At 39.3% G+C, this 21110-nt stretch overlaps 1 protein-coding gene across 2 annotated transcripts; it reads left to right on the top strand.

Moving 5' to 3' along the window:
* The first annotated feature begins 16729 nt into the window (after positions 1 to 16729).
* LOC149402719 (uncharacterized) lies at positions 16730 to 19353 on the top strand. 2 transcript variants are annotated; one of them, XM_089610230.1, is made up of 6 exons: positions 16730 to 17205; positions 17313 to 17422; positions 18102 to 18199; positions 18447 to 18673; positions 18800 to 18849; positions 18969 to 19353. In XM_089610230.1, the coding sequence occupies exons 1-6, from the start codon at positions 16827 to 16829 to the stop codon at positions 18999 to 19001; spliced, it is 897 nt and encodes a 298-aa protein (XP_089466356.1). In that variant the 5' UTR covers positions 16730 to 16826; the 3' UTR covers positions 19002 to 19353. The 2 variants fall into 2 exon arrangements, with proteins under 2 accessions (XP_089466356.1, XP_089466357.1); XM_089610231.1 differs by having other exon boundaries at positions 16731 to 17202.
* The last annotated feature ends 1757 nt before the right edge of the window (positions 19354 to 21110 follow it).

Genomic DNA, 21110 nt, shown 5'->3' with positions numbered 1-21110 from the left:
AATAGCAACTATCATCCATAGCATCTGTATTAAACTGAGTCACGTGTTGGGCACCTGAGTTCGGGCGGTGTTGCTAAAACATGATCGATGATTGATACATGCCTGGAAAGCTATATCTAAAGTCATATATGCGAACTAATGAAGGTTGATCACGACGTGCGAGCATTCTACACTTGTGGTAAGTGTACGACCCAGACAGACTTTGGTTGTAGATGTGTTGTTTAAGTGTGTACGTTCGGAAGAATCTTTCGCTGGGGAAGCAACAGTTCTTAGGGTATATATGTATCAAGAAAGGTATAATAGATTAATTGACCTTTCTAGATACGGATTGAGCCTGGAGGATCTTGATCACGTACTGACTAGATCAGTGGACACTCGTCACGATGAGTAAATCTAATTCTAGTATAAAGGAGAGTTCAGTCTTGGCGTACCTAGGTGGAGTCTGAATAAGATTATACAAATTGATGTGAAGAAGAGATAAGACTTTTTCGTCTTTTCATCGGATTTGTTAAGGTTCTATTACTAGGACCATAGTCCTTTATTCAGCTTCGATAAGACGAATAAAGAAACTCTAATAATAATGTGTTTTATTACTATAGTCTCACAAGCTGTAATTGTGAATGACAGCATCGATTTTGAAATATGGGTATTTGCATAATTAAATAATTATTTATTGTAGTATTTGTTGGAATTGATCTAGGGTTAAGAAAAGATTCAACGCTTCGAGCTAGCGACGGGATTTAAAAATTTTCTTTTAAACAAAACGATTTTACTTACCTAGACAAAGAGCAAGCACATGTTTATATTTAAATTAAAACTATTAAAGAGCATTACTCGTTTACTAACCTTTGTGAAGCTTGAACGTTGAGAAGCCTTAGGAAGGTTGAAACGTTCATCTTCCCACGCAGCTCGTCTTTCTTCTTTCTTCGGGAACTCGAGTAACCACGAAAGTTTCTATCACATGAATCACTCGAGATTAGAAGGAATTAGTGTGTAGGCACTTTTAAACATGACAACTCAAGAACAAGTCTAAGAGTTGAAGAGCTAAAACACTAGGTCAAATGTGGACCTAGCTACAGAGAGAAGCTCTCAATCTCTAAAACTTTGGGATAAGAAAATGAGAGAAATGAAGGCTCTATTTATAGGAGAGGAATTACCTTCAACAAGGTAGTTTCCTCTTCTATAGAATATCACATATTCATGAGCAAAATTTGCCATCCTTCCCTTTATTCCACACGGCCAACTAGTCTTCTAGAAGGCCTTGGATTTGTTTCCTCTTCGGTTCTCTCCCTTGCCTTGGCCGAAATTCCTCTTTCCTTGTAGAGGAAATTTGTTTCCTCTTTTTCTTTTGGCAAGTATCTTCATACATCAATGCATTAAATAATCTTTCTTTTCTAGCTATGTTGGGCGGCCAAGGGGCATCTAGAAGGAGTATCTAGATGTTTCTTCATTTGTTCATGACAACATAAGAAAGACCCATTAAGAATTTTTATGTAAAATTCTATGATATAAAATTAATCCTCAAGGCCCAAAATCTCATCATGGCCGAGTGGTTTATTTGTCATCATATGACAATGTTAAAAAATTTATTGACATTCATTTCATCCTATTTCCAAAAAGACAAAAATACCCTTTAGACAATTTTCGTAAAACTTGTCTCGTTCTTGTTTTGACTTAGCTTCTAGTTTAACTAATCCTACTCGATATGATTTGTGACAGTGACCTCATGGATCCAAATGAACAAAGTTTTAGCTAACATACTTGGACTCAAAAGTTCACAAACTTTTTCCAAGTTTAGCTTAATGTCAACTGACTCCACTAAAAAGTTGACACTGAGAATCTCTCGGTTCAAATGAAATTATTTTCTACTCAAGAATTCAACTTAATTGTGATGAGTGGATCCACTGAATATTATCTATGTTTACCCTTCATGAATATCATCAGTTAGTCGGAATTTACAAAATTACAATTTTACCCTTCTAGCTGTTATTTCCTCAACTCCTTTGTCGCTTGTGAATAAGTTAGAAACAATGTATTGACGAGGAGATAACAAGTCATATTGATTCATCCAAAAGAATCATGACTCAATTTGGACACTGGCTAGTTCATTTATTCACATCCCAAGGAACAAAGCATGAGGTGATATACATTGCATTTCAGTAATCTTGTACATGAATTCCATATCAATGAGATCTTCACAAAGTTACTCATGACATCTTCATAACTTAGTACTTCACCAATAGGTCCTGTTCAGAATCACATAGTGAATTTGAACTTTGTTTTTCTCAAATGAGAATACGTAAGCTATGAAATGACATGTCTCATTTCAAGATTGAGGTAAGCATGATGCAATTCATACGTAGTGACTTCGACACATAAGAGGTTAAATGGTTTGTTCTTATTCTGTCTCTAGAAGTGCACTGGTCAATTTAGTACCTTCAGAAGGTCCCTAGAAGAACTATAGAGTCTCCAACTCTCAATGTCCCATAACCAGACATCATAGGTTCTTCTAACAATCGTATTGAGATCAATAGTCCTTTGATCCTTAGATTGTGAATATGCAGTTTTAAGCAAACCATGAAGAGTTTGTTCATGCGAATCTACATTTGTCTCTTCATATGTTGTTAGGTTTGTCTAAGGACTAAAAACTATAGATTATCATAAAGCTTCAAACAGACAAGGAAGAATAAATGGACGTTTCCACTTTTATTAATGATTTAGCATTTACTAGGGGTGTAATCGGGTTGAGTTAGTCGGTTTTTTCATGTGCTATCAACCCAAACCGCTACAACTAATTTTTAGTTTTAAAATCAAAACCAACCTGATTGAAATGTAAAACCAAACCAAACCAACCCGAAAATAATCGGGCTGGTTATTTCGGATTATAATTATCAACAAATGACTTTATAACTCGAATGAAAATAATTTAAGTAGATTATATCTAAAAAGTTTTGTCAAATAAAATCAAAATTTTACTTAAGTTTAGAAAATTTACTTATTAAAATAAAATTTACACGTATTTTTAGCTACCTAATTTTCATGTAGTCACAAATAATAAAGTATAATACTGAGTATTTTTTATTTAATTATAATATTATTAGAAAAATGATATTTTTTTAACAATAGTACATATAAAATATTCGCAATCTTAAAAAAGTTAAAGAATTAACACTACTACAAATTTGGTTTTCTGATGCGCATGACTATCAGGTGCGATTAGTCGCACCTAATTATCGCATCTAAATGACTTTCGGGTGTGACTCGCACCCGATTAACACCCAGAAGTCCAAAAAATTTCGGTGAAATTGTTTTTTTTAGTATCAGGTGCGACTAGTCGCACCCGATAACTTATCAAGTGCGACTAGTCGCACCCGAAAGAGCCATCGGATGCGACAAAGTCGCACCTGTAGTTTAGGTTTTTGTATAAACCCGAATCTTCTGCACTTCGTCTTCCCCACTTCGCAGACATTTAAAAAAAAAGCTCTCTCTCTCTCTCTCTCTCTCTCTCTCTCTCTCTCTCTCTCTTTCTCTGCCTCACTGAGCCACAACCTCCGTGCGCTTCTCCACCGGATTTTCTCCGCCGTCGGCCCTACTGCGACCGCCACCGGTATTTCTCTCTCTCTCTCTCTATCACTGAAATTGAATCTCGGTTTTTAAACTCCGAATGTCTCTCTCTCTCTCTCTCTCTGCCTCACAGACACGTCCCGAGCCCCTCTGAACCTCGCCTGGCGCTCAGCCCCTTGGCCTCGAGCCCCTCCGACCACAGCTCCGGCGCTGCCCCTCCGAACCTCTGCCGAGCCTTGTTCCCGCTCACTCTCACTCTCCGGCTCACTCTCACTCTCCGGCTCTCTCTCTACCTCACTCTCACTATCTCCTTTAGGTCATCGTTAGCTCTTCCGGCCGAGCTTCTGACCGCCCCTCAGCCTCGACAGCCTCGACGTCTCTGCCCCGACAGCCCTGCTGCCTCGACGCGTGCTCAGCCTCGGCGTCGCTGCAATCCCGGTAAGCTATCTCTCACCGCCTCTCTCTCTCTCTCTCTCTCCCTCTCTCTCTTATTTTCCCTTTGACTTAACCGAGAACCGAGAGCAGGGCTACTGCTGTCCCGAACTGTCCTCGACGAGTCTCCTGTCGTCCCCTGTCCTCGACGAGTCCCTGCCTCGTCCCCTGTCCTCGACGAGTCTATCTCCCCGCTGCACCGAACCATTGCTACCTCGATCCCTCCTCCGCCGTTTCATCGAGCCGTCCTCTGTTGTCCCGAGCTGTCCAAGTAAGTCTAGCTTTTTAAAAAAAAAATTGTTTGTTATATAAGCTGACTGTTAGTTTAGTTAGTTTAGTTAATTAGGCTAGTTGATATAAAATGTTAGTTAGTTAATTAGTATGTAAATGTTAGTTAATTAAATAGATATGTTAGTAATTAATTATTTAGAATGTTAAGTGTTAGTATGTAAATGTAAATGTTAGTTAATATAATTGTAGTTAATCATTGTAAATTTTAATTACATAGTTAGTAATATGTTTAGGTTAATTCTTTAATTTAATTTTGATTAGTATGTTAATTGTAATTGTAAGGAAATTGTAATTAATTACAATACCATGTTAATGTTTAGTAATGTGTTTAGGTTAGTGTTTAGTTTAAATTTGTTTTGTTTTAATTAGTTTTGATTTATCCCAATTTATCAATTAGGAATTGTAATTAGTCGAATAATTACATGAATAGGTTGTTTAGTTTAAAATTATTTAATGAAATTAAAATTGTAATTGTAACATGCTACTTTGAAATTGATTAGTAATTATAATTGATAATGTCACATGTTTAATAATTTGATTAGTTTAGGTTAAAACTAAGTTTTATTTGTGTTTTGTGACATGTTTTGATGTTTTGTGACATGTTTAGTATAAAATGAAGTTTAGGTTAAAATTAAGTTAATGAATTTGTGATTAGTTTTAGTTGATTTAACATGAAATCAAATTGTAACTTTAAATAAGAAAAATAGTTTGTGAAATGTTTTGATAGTTTGTGATATTTTGTTTATTTGGCTTTTTCATTTATAAAATCTTGAGACCGAACGACGGAGGTTCGGTTTAGGGCTGAACTAATTTGTAGGATAGTTCTGGATGGTTTGTATATGTTTTTAAATAATTTTGCAGGTTTTTGGTTTGTCAGTATAATAGGGGAAACTCTGCCGAAATTTCGGTAGAGTTTCGAATCAATTAGTCTAAAAACTCCCAACTTATTCAATCCGACTTCAAAATAACATACAATTCATAATCTCTCTTTCATTTTGTTCTCCGTCGTCCTTTATCAATAACTCTTCACAACTTTCATTTTTCTCTCTCATTCAGCGAAATGTCCAATCCAAGTAGAGATTGGATCACGGAGAATAATCGGGTGACATTGCATTACAAAACCGGTGTTAACGAGTTTATTCGCGCTGCAAGAAGATTCCCTAACGAAAATGACAAATATCGGTGTCCTTGCAAACCTTGCAACAACGTGAGATGGCACGACATCGGGGTTGTCAGGAATCATTTGCGGAACAAAGGGTTTACCCCAGGCTACACAAAATGGTATCATCACGGCGAGCTCGAGCGTGTCGTCCTTCCTCATGAAGAAGATTCCATCGGAGGAATAGATCAGAGAGGAATAAGAGGATTGCACGGTGCTGTGGAGGATATCAGGGATCACGAGGATTTTGACGATGCTACGGAGCCGACCCAGAGCGAGGTGTGTGCAGAGGAGCAAGTGAAAGACCTCTTCGCCGAGTTGGAAGCGGAATTGTACCCTGGATGCAAAGAGTTTTCTTCTTTGTCCTTCTTGGTTTCGTTGATGCACCTCAAAGTCACGAACCATTGGACGAACAAGTCGTTCACAGAACTCTTGCAGCTCTTGAAGAAGTCTCATCCAGCTGGTAATCGAATTCCGGAGAAGCATTACGAGGCAAAGGCGAAGCTGAAGCGTTTTGGCATGGGATACGAGATGATCGATGCGTGTATTAACGACTGTGTCCTATTTTGAAAAGATCTCGCGGAAGCCGACATGTGCCCAGTATGCAACGAGAGCAGATGGAAGCCAACTGGGAAAATGATACCGCAAAATATTTTGCGATATTTTCCCCTGAAAGATCGATTGAAGCGGTTGTACGCGTCTCGACACACGTCGCTTCTGATACAGTGGCACGAAAAAGATCGCGTCAGGGAAGTTGGTGTTCTAAGACATCCTGCGGATGGTACGACGTGGAAAAACCTGGACGAGAGATACCCAGGCTTTGCTGCAGAGTCTCGAAACGTGCGGCTTGGACTAGCTGCGGATGGATTCAATCCGTTCGGAGAAATGAGTCTATCGTACAGCATGTGGCATGTGGTACTAACTGCGTACAACTTGCCGCCTTGGTTGTGCATGAAGAAAGAGTACCTGATGCTGACGCTTTTGATCCCGGGGCCTCACTCACCAGGAAATGACATGGACGTGTTCTTGCAGCCAGTTGTTGAAGAGATGAAAGAAGTGTGGGAGACCAGATTCCGCGTTCGAGATGGCGCCAACGATGAAGTGTTTCGATTGCGTGCCGCCCTACTCTGGACGATAAACGATTTTCTGGTTCGATCCTATTTATCGGGATGGAATGGCCAAGGGTATCTCGCTTTCCCGACGTGCAACCTTGACACCCCGTCTTTGACAGTCAGAAACAGGATCGTCTATTACGACCATCGTCGATTCTTGCGTCCGCGTCACCGATTGAGAAAAAGCACCGATCACTACAAGGATCGCCACGAGAAACGCAGTAAACCCGAGAAGTTGACTCCGCAAGACATACTCGCTCAGTTGGCTAGTGTGTCTTGCACGACAACTGGCAAACATGCTGGCTCCGTGGGCAGAAAACGAAAGCGAGCCGAGTGCGAACTAAATTGGGCCAAGAAAAGCATCTTTTATGAGTTGTCGTACTGGTCATATTTAGAGTTGAAGCATAACATGGACTTCATGCACATAGAGAAGAACGTGTGCGAGAATCTTCTTGGAACCATGCTCAGCTTAGAAAAGAAGAACTACGACACGGATAAGGCGAGGTTTGATTTGATGGACTTGGGCATCAAGACCGCTCTCCACTTGAAAAAACAAGGGGATTCGTGGTACAAACCGCGAGCATCGTATACCTTAACCCTTGATCAGAGGCAGCGATTTACCGAGTTCCTCCAATCTGTCAAATTCCCAGATGGGGTCGCTGGGAATTTGAAGAAAAATGCGACTGCTGATGGAAAGCTCACAGGTTTGAAGTCGCACGATTGCCACGTGATCTTGCAGAGGTTGTTGGCTATTGGTATTCGTCCCTTTGTGCCAAAAGAAATACAGCAAACGATCTCCGAGCTTTGCAACTTTTTCAAGTTGATAAGTTCGAGAACCTTGAGAGTAGAAGATCTTGAAAATGTGCAAGATTCTATCATCGAGATCTTGTGTAAGCTTGAGATGATATTTCCACCAGCTTTTTTCACGATCATGATTCACGTGGCGATTCATCTACCAGAGGAAGCGTTGTATGGCGGCCCGGTACATATACGGTGGATGTACCCATTTGAGAGATACCTTGAGACGTTAAAAATTTTTGTCAAAAATAGAGCTAGACCAGAAGGCTCTATTGCGAAAGCTTATGTTGTAGAAGAAGCTCTAACGTTCATTGCAATGTATCTTGAAGATAAAAAAAGTGTCGATGAAGTTCAGGTGCGAGAGCTCTCTGTTTTTCGATCCGAGATGTGTCTGCCTTATGGGATGATGAAACCGATATTATTAGACAATGAACAGAAAGAGAACGCGGAGTGGTACATCTATACCAACTGTCCTGAAGTGGATCCATATTTGACGTAAGTTATCGTTGAGAATGTGTTTCAATTCATTCTTGTATATATTGCTATTGGAGTAATGTTTTTAACAACAGTGAGCATTTGGATCTCTTGAGCGAATCTGGAGTTCGCGATATTGAAGCGGAGCATAGAAAGAGGTTCAAAATTTGGTTTTAGAAGAAGGTAATAACACAATATCAATGCAATTTTTTGATAAATGCACAAGTGCTAATCAATGCTTTCTTTCGTAACCAGATTTTTTATATGAAAGCTAGTGGTTCTGACGTGTCTGACGAGCTCTATTCGCTTTCTATCGGTTCCCTTCAAGTCGCCTATCAATATCCGAGCTGCTTTGTAAATGGCGTGAAGTTCATCACTCGTCGTCGCGATAATGAACGAGTCACTCAAAATAGCGGTGTATGTGTGCTTGTGGATGATTTCACTTACTATGGTCGAATGGAAGACGTCATCGTCGTGAACTATAGGCATAACTGTAGTGTTGTATTGTTCAAATGCATTTGGTACGGTGACAAGTATCATGCACACCGATTAGTGCACACCGATAAGACTACAGGAGAAACGAGTGCTTATACTGCGAAACAGTGGTTTAAAGAGGAGCCGTACGTACTCGCGACTCAAGTGAAACAAGTTTTTTACATTGAAGATCTTGTTAAAGGCGGCGACTGGGAAATCGTCCAAGAATGCAATCATCAAGGGATTTGGGACATTCCTGAAGTTGACCCCTCCAACTCAGCCTCGATCCCATTGACTATAGAGTTGTCAAACATCGAGCGTTTGAATCATCGACACGAAACAGATGAAGCTGAGTTAGTGACTGTCGTTGACGATGATGAAGAAGATGATGAGGAAAATGAGAGACGGGTCGTTTTTTAGGGAGAAGATGTTGATGTCGATATAGAAGATGATATTAACATTATAGGCATAGATGACGATGAATGAGTAATATCTTTTTAGTATGTAACCACGGTTTTCCTTCGCCATATGTGAGGTTTTGTTAATAATAAAATCCGTGGTGCCCTCCACGTTTTTTTAAACAGAAAACTAATATTTATTTACTAATATTGTTCACATCTTACAGGATGTCAGATGCAGGTGGAGATGAGTCTCCGCTACACCGTTCAGGAGCAGGTGGAGATTAGTCTCTGCTAGAGACACCGGGTTCCCAAGGTCCTAAGAAAACAAGGGGACCAACAACCGGCTCTACTTTGGCAAAAGCAGTGCTTGGGGTACCCGATGCGAAAGTTGTTAGGTTTGACCCAATCAACCAAACCGTGTCGGCGCTTTGGTGAAAGTCCATATCCCGGTCACAGTTCGTGATTGGAACGAAGTGACGCCCCAGATGTTGGGCAATATTCTGAGCGCAGTTCATTCCGAGTACACTTTGGTGTACAAGGATGATGAGACCGAGGTGCTGCTTTCGGCGGATTGCTTTCGTCATCAGATTGAAGTGATTAGTGTGATAGAAACTTTCGTGGTTGCTCGAGTTCCCGAGGAAAGAAGAGAGACGTGCTGCGAGGGGAGACGAACGTTTCAACCATCCTAAAGCTTCTCAACGTTCAAGCTTCTCAAAGGTTAGTAAACATATAATGCTCATTAATAGTTTTAATTTATATGTACTTGCTCTTTGTCCAGGTTAGTAAAAACGTTTTACTTGTTTTAAAGAATATTTTTAAATTCCGCCGCTTGCTTGAAGCGTTAAATCTTTTCTTAACCCTGGATCTTTTCCAACACAAGAACCTATAAGTTCACTAATACAACAAAGAAAGGAGGAAAATTCAAGGTTTTGGCGCAAAAGAGATGGCGAAAACCGGAAACTTCAAAAGAAAAAAGGAAGAAAAAGAAGGAAAGAAAATCGCGACTTTACCTTGGAGCGGCGAATGGGTTGATATTAATGAATATATCGAAGTGTCAGGGTCTCTATTTAAGCGTCAAATCGACGGTTGGGATTCCTAGAGAATCGCGATGATTATGGAAACGTTTAGGTTCCCGAAACGCGGGCGTGGCAACACGTCTCCTGCCTTTAGAGCCTTTACCACAAATTTGTTGATTGATGAGATACCTAGTTCTATTTATGAAGCTCTAAGTATTCCTAAGTGGAAAGAGGCTGTTTTAGAGGAAATGAGAGCTTTAAAAAAGAATGAGACTTGGGAACTGACTGTGTTGCCTGCAGGAAAAAGAACAGTTGATTGCAAATGGATATTTACTATCAAGTATAATGCCGAGGGAGAAATTGACAGGTACAAAGCAAGGCTGGTTGCTCGTGGGTTCACTCAAACCTATGGGCTGGATTACGAGGAGACCTTTGCTCTGGTTGCCAAGCTAAACACCGTCAGAGTCCTACTCTCTCTTGCCGTGAATCTTGACTGGCCACTACGACAATTTGACGTCAAGAATGCCTTCCTCAACGTTTGCCCCGAGGCAACCAAAAAGTAGAAATACTCGAGTATTTCGTCAGATTCTGACCAAATTGAGAGAAATCTCGGTTCGACTAAAGTATATTTTATACTATACTATCTTATAATATAAAAGATACTAGGTGACTGATTGTGGGAGTGGATATCGCCCCCTTCCCCCGGGCGAGTTGGACCAACTAGGCCCAAAGCCAGTTCGGCCCAAAGAGCTCAAGATCATCGCTAGTTCGGCCCAGCGCAGTGATGGTCTCTCCCCAGCAAGGGAGCAGCAAGGCCCAGTTCGGAGTCCGAGGCCTATAAGCCTTACGTCTCTGAAAGACGAGCCCGCCAAAATAACGTATACTAACCACTTCTTCGAGGAAACGGTCAAACCACCGAAAGAAGAGGATGAATCCCGAGATCGACGAGATAGAGATTGTTTCCCGCTGTACACGTGGAGCAAGCCGAGAGAAGAAATGGGAGTTTTATAGCTAAGGATTTTGCTTGGCATTCTATTAATTAGATATGTAGCAGTTAACAAAGCTTCTCCCCAAAAACGTTTTGGAACATTCATAGAAAACATTATAGCTCGAGTAACTTCAAGTAGATGTCTATTTTTCCTTTCGGCAACTCCATTTTGTTGAGGTGTATAAACACAAGAACTCTGATGGATTATGCCTTTTTCATTTAAAAACTCACCAAGGATTTTGTTAAAATATTCTCTACCATTATCAGTTCTCAAAATCTGAATACGGCTATCAAATTGAGTTTCAACCATTTTGTAAAAAAATTTGAAAGTGTTTTCAGCCTCAGATTTATCCTTTAAAAGGTATATCCACGTGTTTCTAGTGTGATCATCAATAAAGGTAATGAGTCAGCGAGTGTTGGTTAAAGATTTTACACGAGATGGCCCCCAAATATCACTATGAATTAAAGCAAAAGGTTTAGAAGGTGTATATTTCAAAGTAGGAAAATGAGACCTTTTATGTTTTGCCAATTGACAGATTTAACATTGCAAAAAATCAATATTCTTATTATGAAACATAGAGGGAAACAAATGCTTTAAATAACCAAAACTTGGATGTCCCAAACGAAAATGCCACAACATAATGTCATCAGATACGGAAAATAAACTAGAACAAAGAGGTTTCTGAATTTGTTTACTCAAGGTGGTCTCGGATGTGAAGTAGTAGAGCCCTCCATTTTCTTCAGCACTGCCAATCATCTTCCCCGAACTTAGATCCTGAAAATCACAACCAGAAGGAATAAAAGTGAGTTTGCATTGTGAATCAGTTGTCAATTTATGAACGGATAAGAGGTTATAGGCAAGTTTAGGAACATGGAGAACATTAGAAAGAGTAATGGATGGTGATAAAATAATTGAACCTTTCCCAGCGATGGCTGAAAGAGATCCATCTGCAATTTTCACTTTTTCATGACCAGAACAAGGATAATATGTATGGAAAAGATTTGATGAGTCAGTCATGTGGTTTGTAGCACCAGAATCTAAAATCCAAGGATTGGAGTTTTCTAAGGTTGTTTTAAGGGCTGCTACATGAATACCTTTTTTAGCTAAGGTTGATGTTGATTGATGAGAGGACCACATCTTAAGCATTTGCTCTAAATCTCCTTTAGTGAAAAAAGACTGATCTTGAGTTGATGAAGAGGCTCTAGGGCTGCTTGGCTGAGACTTGGGTGCCGTGGACTGAGAGGCTTGAAAGGCACCCTTGTTGTTGTTGTTGAAGGGCTGTGGAAGATCATCAGGTTTGCCGTGAAGCTTCCAGCACTTTGCTTTGATGTGCCCTATCTTTTTGCAGTACTCACAAGTTGGAGCATTGTTGTTGTAGCGGCCAGAGGAATTTCTTGGGTTCCGGTTGTTGTTTTTGTTATTGTTGTTGTTGTAATTAGGCTTGGAAGACACCATTGCACTCGTTTCTGAATGTGTTGGTGCAGCCTCATTCTTTCCGGATCCCAGCATGACTTGGCGACGAGTTTCCTCTCTCCGGACTTCCGAAAAAACCTCCCGGGTGCTTGGGAGAGGGTCTCGGCCAAGAATCCTTCCTCTGACTTCATCAAGATCTGCATTCAAGCCAACCAAAAATTTAAAAACTCTTCCTTTCTCCACGAGCTTCTGGTACAAGGCGCTGTCCTTTGGGCAGCTCCAGTCGTGGTTGCAATAAAGGTCTTCCTCTTGCCAAAGCATCTTCAGGTCGGTGTAGTACTTTGTCACTGACTTCTCGCCTTGTCTAGCCTTGCTCAATTGAGTTTCTATCTCAAAGAGTGTGCCAGCGTTGCCAAGATCAAAGTACGTCTCTCTAACCGCCGTCCAGATGTCACTTGCTGTAGGAAGAAAAAGATACGTCCTCCCTAGACCTGCATCCATAGAATTAATGAGCCATGACATAATCATGGAATTTTCAGCCTCCCAAACGCCATATTTGGCTGCATCTTCCTTCACGTCTGGTTTGGTTGTGATTCCAGACAAATAGCCAAATTTGCCTCTCCCTTGAACGAAGAGTTTGACTGATTGAGACCACTCCATGAAATTACTCCCATTCCATTTATGGGAAGTGATGGAATGAGAAGAATTGTCAGCTGAGATAATAGGATTAATCCCAGGTTGAGAAGAAGAAGAATTTCCAGTAAAACTGGTATTATTGGACTCGGCCATGGTGTATGATCACGAGTACCTATATGTGTTTTAGGGTTTTGTGTAGCTCTGATACCATAAAAGTAAAACAGAGATAAAGAGATGTGCGGAATTGATATTTTCTCATTAGCATCATACGTGTATTTATACACATTACAAGGAAAGGGAAATAAACAAATAAGGAAACCTAATCCTACTATACAAGGAAACAAATAATCAGCTGTTGACAACTAAGGACAGCTAAGAAAAACGTGTACAGCTAAGGGAATTAATCCCACACACTAATCAGCTCTAACTAACAAGAAGAAAAATAAAGCCCATCTAACAATCAACCTAATGGGCCTTTTAACAATGTTACACGTTAATTAGACTATTCTGGAGAGTATACACGGAATTAACATAATACTTTAACATCCTCCGATCTAACAAAATCAACATATTTCTGGCCCTTAAGACTTGGTCATATCAGTCTAGACAGGATTAAGAGACTTGTGAGAGACGGTCCACTCCAAGCCTCTGCAATAGGTTCACTACCTACTTGTGAATCCTGCATAGAAGGAACAATGACTAAGCGATCGTTCTCCGATAAGGCTCGAAGAGCCACTGAGTTGCTGGAACTAGTACGTTCTTATGTATGTGGTCCGCTCAACCAACAGGCACGTGGAGGATACGACTACTTCGTTACCTTCACCGATGATTACTCGCGATATGGTTTTGTCTATTTGCTCAAACACAAATCCGAGACCTTTAATGTATTTAAGATCTTTAGGGCTTTAGTTGAAAAGCAAACAAGCAAAGTGATCAAAACCATTCGATCTGATCGAGGTGGTGAGTATATGTCTGGAGAATTCGATGACTTTCTTAAAGAAGAAGGTATCGCTTCTCAGCTTACTGCACCTGGCACACCCCAACAAAACGGTGTGTTCGAGAGAAGAAATCAAACTCTTATGGAGATGGTTAGATCAATGCTGAGTTAATCATCCCTCCCTCTTTCCTTTCGGGGATATGCCCTCGAAACAGCTGCTTACATTCCGAACCAAGTTCCGTCCTAAAAGGTTCTTGGTACTCCTTATGAACGATGGACTGGCCGTAAAGTAAATCTTGGCCGCATCAAAATTTGGGGTTGCCCTGCACACGTGTTGAGGCAAAAGATTAGCAAGTTGGCTAGTAGGTCAGAATTGTGTCTGTTCGTTGGATATCCAAAGGAAACTAAAGGTTTTACTTTCTATAGTCCCGAGGACGATAAGACTTTCGTTAGCACGAATGCTCGTTTCCTTGAGGAGGACTTTATGAAGGATGCAAAACCTAGAAGCAAAATTGTGCTTGAAGAAAAGTTGGGTGAGGAAGCTTCTACCTCATCTGTAAGAACTGTTCTAACCCCAACTGAAACACAACCTAACTCATCAGAATCTCGTCAAGTAGTACTTCGACATAGTGGGAGGGCTACTCAAAAGCCTGACAGGTACATGTCCTATGGAGACTCTCTCGTAGCCGTCTCTGACATGGATGACCCTGTTTCCTATAGCCAAGCAATGTCTTGTTCTGAATCAAACCTTTGGCTTGACGCCACGAAAGTTGAAATGCACTCGATGTATGTCAACAAAGTCTGGAAACTTGTAGACCTTCCTGAAGGGATTAAACCCGTAGGGTGTAAGTGGATATACAAGAAGAAAAGGGGTCCGGATGGGAACGTCGAGACGTTCAAAGCACGACTTGTGGCTAAGGGTTATACCCAACAAGAAGGGATTGACTATGAAGAAACCTTCTCTCCAGTCGCGATGCTTAAATCGATCCGCATACTTCTATCCATAGCTGCAGCTCTCGACTATGAGATCTGGCAAATGGATGTCAAGACAGCCTTCCTGAATGGCAATCTTGACGAGCGCATTTACATGGCTCAACCAGATGGTTTCGTGAAAAAAAAAGGTCAAGAGACCAAGGTTTGTGAGTTACTTAAGTCCATTTATGGTCTAACATTTTTATATGAGACATAATTAGACAAGGGGTACATGGGAAACTTCTCGGCTTGTCTAGTGGTGCAATTTCTGGTTCCTTTTCTAAGGGCAATTGGCTCAGCTAGAATTTCAAGTGTACCTATACTCTCGGCTTGTCTAGTGGTTCTGATGATGACAGTGCTGGAGTTTCAACTTCACTTTCTGATTGCACTCTTGAGTTAACACGGAAATCAGATATTGGTTCCTCATTTGAATCAGTTCCATTTTCATTATATGATGACATTTCAGTTTGATCATTTGGAGCATTTGTGACATTTTGTACACGGCTAGAAATATTAGGCAGATCCAAAATAGGCAGAGAGTGATTTAAATCCCAAAAACACTCTTCAATATTATTCTCCCCCTGAAGAGGGATTTTGTAAAAAAAAAAGGTTGGTTTTCAAAAAATGTGACATCCATACTTACAAAGAATTTACCCGAGCTAGGGTCATAACATTTAAAACCTTTTTGAGTTGGTGAAAAACCAAGAAAAATGCATTTAATTGCTCTAGGATCCAATTTTCCTCTAGCATGATCATGAACGTGTACAAAGGCAGTACACCCAAAGATTTTAGGATTTAGATGTGTGAAACATTTGTTCTCCGGAAAAAAAAAATTAATTTGGATCCCCAGAATGTACGCGGCTTCTCCTAGATCCTTCATATCGAATTGTTTTGCTAACCAGACCTTAACCTCAGATAATTTACCCACATCGTTACTTATGAGTAATATATCATCAACATACAGTACCAGAAACACAACTTTGCCTTCGTGTATTAACTTGTAAACACAAGGCCAAGCATCTAGGTCATGGAATATTAGATTCGATGAAACCCGATCACTTTCCATTTTATGGGAGGGATTTTCCTTATGATAAAAGAAGCTTATACAATTTCGTATTTTTCCTTTTTTACCTTCGGTTCATTTGTTTCACGTTCCTTTCACATTTATTTGTTTCGTTCATGCTTATAATCCAATACATAAATCTTTCTTTTGCTCGTATTAATATCTATTTATTTATATCTTGGCGTCTTCAAATTTCGGTCTCTTCTTCATAATCGGATTCTGAGACCCTTCCCTCTTAGAATAAACATACGAATATTCAACTTTCAATAACATTCGTATATATTGTTGAAACGAGAAATCGGTTCAACAACCAACAGCTACAAAGAGAAATTTTGTCGTTCAAAATAAAAAAGTGGTTTAGGTTCGATATTAATATATATATATATATATGTATATATATATAGTATTTTTATGTAATTATTAGTTTTATGATATATCTCTTTGAATTGTATAAAACCCTAAGTTAAAAAATAGACAATTGGGCCAGTAACCCAATAGTCCACTCTTCTTATAAAAAATAGTCAAAGTTTTATTTTAGTAAGAAAATCATTTTAATTTAATTTACTTCGATCTGATAGACTATTTTATTAATAAAAGAAACTTTGCATAAAATATTAAAAGAAGATAGATGATTGATTAGTTGCAACAATTTCTTCTTTAAAAAAACTCAATGGAAAGTATAGAAAAAATGGCATTTATTGCCCTATTTTGAGAATGGTAAGTTTTTTTTTTAGTAGAATGGTAAGTTTTTGTTTATGTTTTCCTCTTAAAAATATTTCATATTTGTATAAAATTTTACACTAAATATCCTTGATTTGAAAATAAATGTAAAATAGGACATAAATGCATACAGCTAAAAAAATGGAACAATTTGGTCCTTCCCGAAATATAATCACGTGCTAAAAATAGGAAAACAACATTTAGAGATTCCGTCGTAAAACGGTGTCGTATGTAATATCTCGTTCCCGCTGCTTCGTGGTACATACATATAGATTCACTCTCCTACTCTCCTCCTCTCCGGAATACAGCCTAATTTTGGACAAAATCTCAAACGGACAAAGGAAACTATCCTACAGTCCAGATCGACCGATAACAATGGAGGACTTTTGGAAACGAGCCAAGGGTTTTGCCGAAGAAGCAGCGAAGAGGTCTCAGTCGCTGACTCCATCGCCGACGAAGATCTCCGACCTCGTCTCCGAGACCGCCAAGCGATCCATGGAGTTCGCCGCCGAGGCCTCCAAGACAGCCGATCTCCTCAAATCCGCCGCCATTAAGCAGGCCGTTCAGATCAAGTCCCTCTCCACCGACCTCATCGCCGTTCCGCCTCAGCTCTCCGCCGCGTTTCCTTCTCCCACTCCGCCGCCGGAGGTTTCGTCTCCGGAGGAGCTTCTCAGATTCGGAATCACCGATGATCTCGTTGACTTCGTCAGAGGACTCACCTCCACTACGTTCAAGAGCTTTCCTGTTCAAGGTCGTCGCTGTTTGACTGAGATCTTGATATGATTTGGTCGATTGACTCAATCGCATTGCGACTCTGATCTGAATTTTCTTGATTACGTTGTTTCTTTGTATGTTTTTCAGATGAGTCGGAGAATTCGGAGACGAATTTGGCCACCGCAGCGTCGAATGTGAGGAAAGATCTGACGGAATGGCAAGAAAAACACGCCACGCTGGTTCTCACGGCGGTTAAGGTCGGTTGATAATGTTATATTGTTTTGGTTTATGTTGTTAATTCATAATTTTTTTTTTCCAATTCACTTAGTATACACGTTTCTTGGCTGATACTTTATCTAAATTGAAAAAATCATTTGATTGCTTGTAAATGAAAATGTGCCTTCGGATTATTCAATAGTTTTTCTTGATCATCTATATTAATAATTGGTTTGACCTTTAGTTGTGTGCTATAAAATATCCACAGTACCAAACTTTCCAAGTTCGCATTGACTTGTGACTTGAATCTTGTAATTCTGTACAATATAAGCTAAGAACATGACTGTTTGTGCTCCGTTCATGTGTGGAAGTTATCATTCCCGAAGCCGCAACTACTGTTGAATCTGAATTCTGCAGCAACAATCAGAAATATTAACATGATCTTCCATTTAAAAAAGAAATGAAATTTTCGGGTCTAACCAGGACACCACGGTTATTTAAAAAAAATGTTCTGTTTCTATTTCTGAATGAGAATAATCTTTTTAGGAAAAACGTTGATTAGTCCAAGTTTCAATGGTAGCAACTCATGACTTTGAGACCTGAAGTTTGAGTGATTATTACTGTGGTAGCTACTCAGACCTTCGGTTCTGCTCCGTGCTGTATGATTGCTCATATCGGATTTATTCTGATAGTAGTTGCCTTTTCTTACATTTTTTGCAGCAAATGTCGAAGTTGAGATATGAGTTGTGTCCGCGTGTAATGAAAGAAAAGAGGTTCTGGAAGATATACTTCACCCTTGTCAGCAGCTATGTGGCCCCGTAAGTGATTCTGAAAAGTGCCTGGTCTATGCCATTATAATTAGTTTTCTCCGAATTCTTTTCATGGACTTCTTTATGCTAATACTGTGTCTGAACAAGAAGTCCATGAAAAGAATTCGGAGAATACAAGAGTCAACTTAAGGTCATGTGTAGAAATATCTACGTTTCAATGGTTGGAAACGTCTAGTTATATTTTTTTGTAGAATTCTGAATAAGTTGTCAATGTTATTGTGTCTTATGAACGTAGATACGAGAATCGATACATGGATGAAATGAAGATCAAAGAAGCAAAGATCAAAGAAGAAGAGCAAAAGAAAGAGGATAGCGCGGAGCAATCATCCACAGGAGGAAGTGCATTGAAAGAAGAAGGGACGGAAAATAAGCTACAGAGTCAAACTTCAAAGTCATCATCGGCTGAGCAAGACTTGGACACTTTTCTATTGGGTGATCTTGATGACAGTGATGGCGGGCCAGGTATCGAATCTATGTCGTTATCCTTGTTTTAGCCTGAATTTAATTTTAATACATGTGTACAGTTATACTTCGGATATTTCTCGTTTTACCATTTGGGTTCTATTTGCTTACACTCTGTGTTTTCAGAGGACGGTGAAGAGAGTTTCGATGATGATTTTGACAAGATAGACAATTTAGTAAGTTACGGCCTCATCAATCTTGTGAAGCTCTTGTTCTATTAACGAAATTTTATAGCATGCTAATAACTTTGAATTTTCTGTGTCAATGCGTTAATGTTATTTTCTGTGAATTGTAGGATGTCGAAGATGATAAAGATGCGAAGAAATGACACAAACAAAAGTCAGAACTTTTATTTTTAAAAACCATGAAGATTGGCAGACCGTCAGTGGATATATGTCGCAAAATTTAGTTTGTTGTTTGTCAAGCTTTTTTTTTTTTTTTTACTACCGACTATTCGTTCATTATGTGATTATAAAAGTACTTGTATTTTGTCATAAACTCGAGCAATATCTAACATCTTTGCTTGTGTTTTGTACAGCAGATTTGATTCCTTTAGAAGCAAATTTACGGCTATCTTGCAATGTATGTCACATTTACTTGCTCCGAAACTCTATCGAGTAATTTATAAGGAGAATTCATTATTTAAAAAAAAATTACATGGACAAATTCATATTCTTTTAGATGGCATTATGTGTTTTTGGACACTGCGCACGAATAATAATAGATTTATTTTTTTGTTTAGTACTTGAATTAGTGTGCTTTTTTAGTTTTTTACGTAAACTCAAGACCAAATGGGAAGTTGCAGGAGTTCAAATTCTGATTTATTAATCTCTAGTTAGTGTCTCTTGGATTTGCCTCTGAATGGTAATGAGAACCGAAGTTGGTATATATTAACAGTTACTACATGTTGAATCGACGATGTCCATTTGTAGTTTACAACGTGTTTCTCCGGGTGAGGAGTAAAGTAAGCTTTAAGACCATAAACATGGCTGGATTCTTTTAGACTTGGACAACAGTATAACCAATTGCTAACAAGCAACAATTGGTAACACATTCTAGTATTCTACCCAAAATTATGGTGTTAAAAACTCTGAATTTTTCACTTGAGGAGGAATGCGATCTAAATGGAAGGACTACGTTCAATCAATGAGCAGTTTTAAGATGGGACATGGTAATAAATTTGAAGAAATAAAAGAGAAATTTCATTAATTGGGCTCAATAGTCTATTAAATATCAAGATTAGACCATAACTTTGAAAAATATCCAAAATTGGACTTTTGATCCAAAATCGGACAAAAATACCCTTCTGAACTCTATACCTCATTCACTCATTCATTTCTCAACTTATGTGGATTTCAAAGGAATCATGGATAAGATTACTAACTTAATCATTTTTAATAAGTTTTGATATGATAGAATGTAGCAATAAAAATCGATCAGATCTGAAAAAACATAGTCCAAAATCTGAGTTTGACCTTTTTTGTACGATGGTATACGATATGGTAGGATGAGATTTAAATTTGTTGTACGATGAAATTTGGTCAAAAAATTATGTCTGTACGATGTTGTACGATGGATAAGCTAATTTTGCATAGTTTGGCTGTTTTTTGCAATTTTTTCATGGTTAACGGCACTTGGGAGAAGGAATGACACCTATGGAGGTTCACCAATGCAGATACGCGTGCATTCGAAGTTCCGAAAGAGGTAGCGTACACGGAGTTAGTAGATTTTTTATACGAGAAGCTCGAGTTAGATAGATTCGTGTTCGACTTAAAACTCGAAGTCCCATACACAATGGGTACAATTCCGCTGGGTCCTGCCGTTTTGAAGGACAATGGTGATGCTTCGCATGTTATGAAGCACAAATATCGTAATAGATTTCCACTTTGTGTAAGTTTGGTACCGAAACAGATCATTGCGCCTATTGCGTATCGAGGAGTCTGTAAAGGGAAAGATGTGGAAGTTGGAAGGGTGTCTCGCAATGAACTGAAGAAGAGACGGAATATTCTTGTTATCGAGGATCGACAAAATGATCCTATAATTGAAAACGAAGACGGTGGCTGTGACGATGACTTGTTTAACGGGTACAAGGGTGCCGAAAACGGTGACGAAGTATACAGGCATGATAGAGATTTGTAATCACAACAGTGACGAATATGATGGACATAATAGTGACGAAGGTTATGAATACGAAGTTGGCGAAGGTGATGAATACGAAGGTGGCGAAGGTGATGAAGAGAATAATGACGGATATGATGGAGATAACAATGGTAGAGGTGAAGAATTTGAAGAATTCGTCAATCCAAAAGAATATGAAGAGTTTGTGGAAACTTTTACAATACCAACGGGTCATTGTGAACCATCGGGTCATTGTCAGCGTGAGCCTCCGATGATCGGATCACCTATCGTTCCTTATTCATGGAAAGCACCCGAGTTC

Source organism: Urtica dioica, chromosome 3, assembly GCF_054948205.1.
Source record: "Urtica dioica subsp. dioica isolate 48M chromosome 3, U.dioica_male_clone48M_v1_H2, whole genome shotgun sequence".
Lineage (NCBI taxonomy): Eukaryota > Viridiplantae > Streptophyta > Magnoliopsida > Rosales > Urticaceae > Urtica > Urtica dioica.
Note: the sequence above shows the minus strand (reverse complement) of the source record. Positions and strands in the feature narration are given on the sequence as shown.

Coding starts and splice junctions, on each gene's coding strand:
- LOC149402719 (XM_089610230.1), top strand. CDS start 16,827: ATGGAGGACTTTTGGAAACGAGCCAAGGGTTTTGCCGAAGAAGCAGCG. Junction 18,200..18,446: donor GTCAGCAGCTATGTGGCCCC/GTAAGTGATTCT, acceptor TTATGAACGTAG/ATACGAGAATCGATACATGG. Junction 18,674..18,799: donor TGACAGTGATGGCGGGCCAG/GTATCGAATCTA, acceptor CTGTGTTTTCAG/AGGACGGTGAAGAGAGTTTC.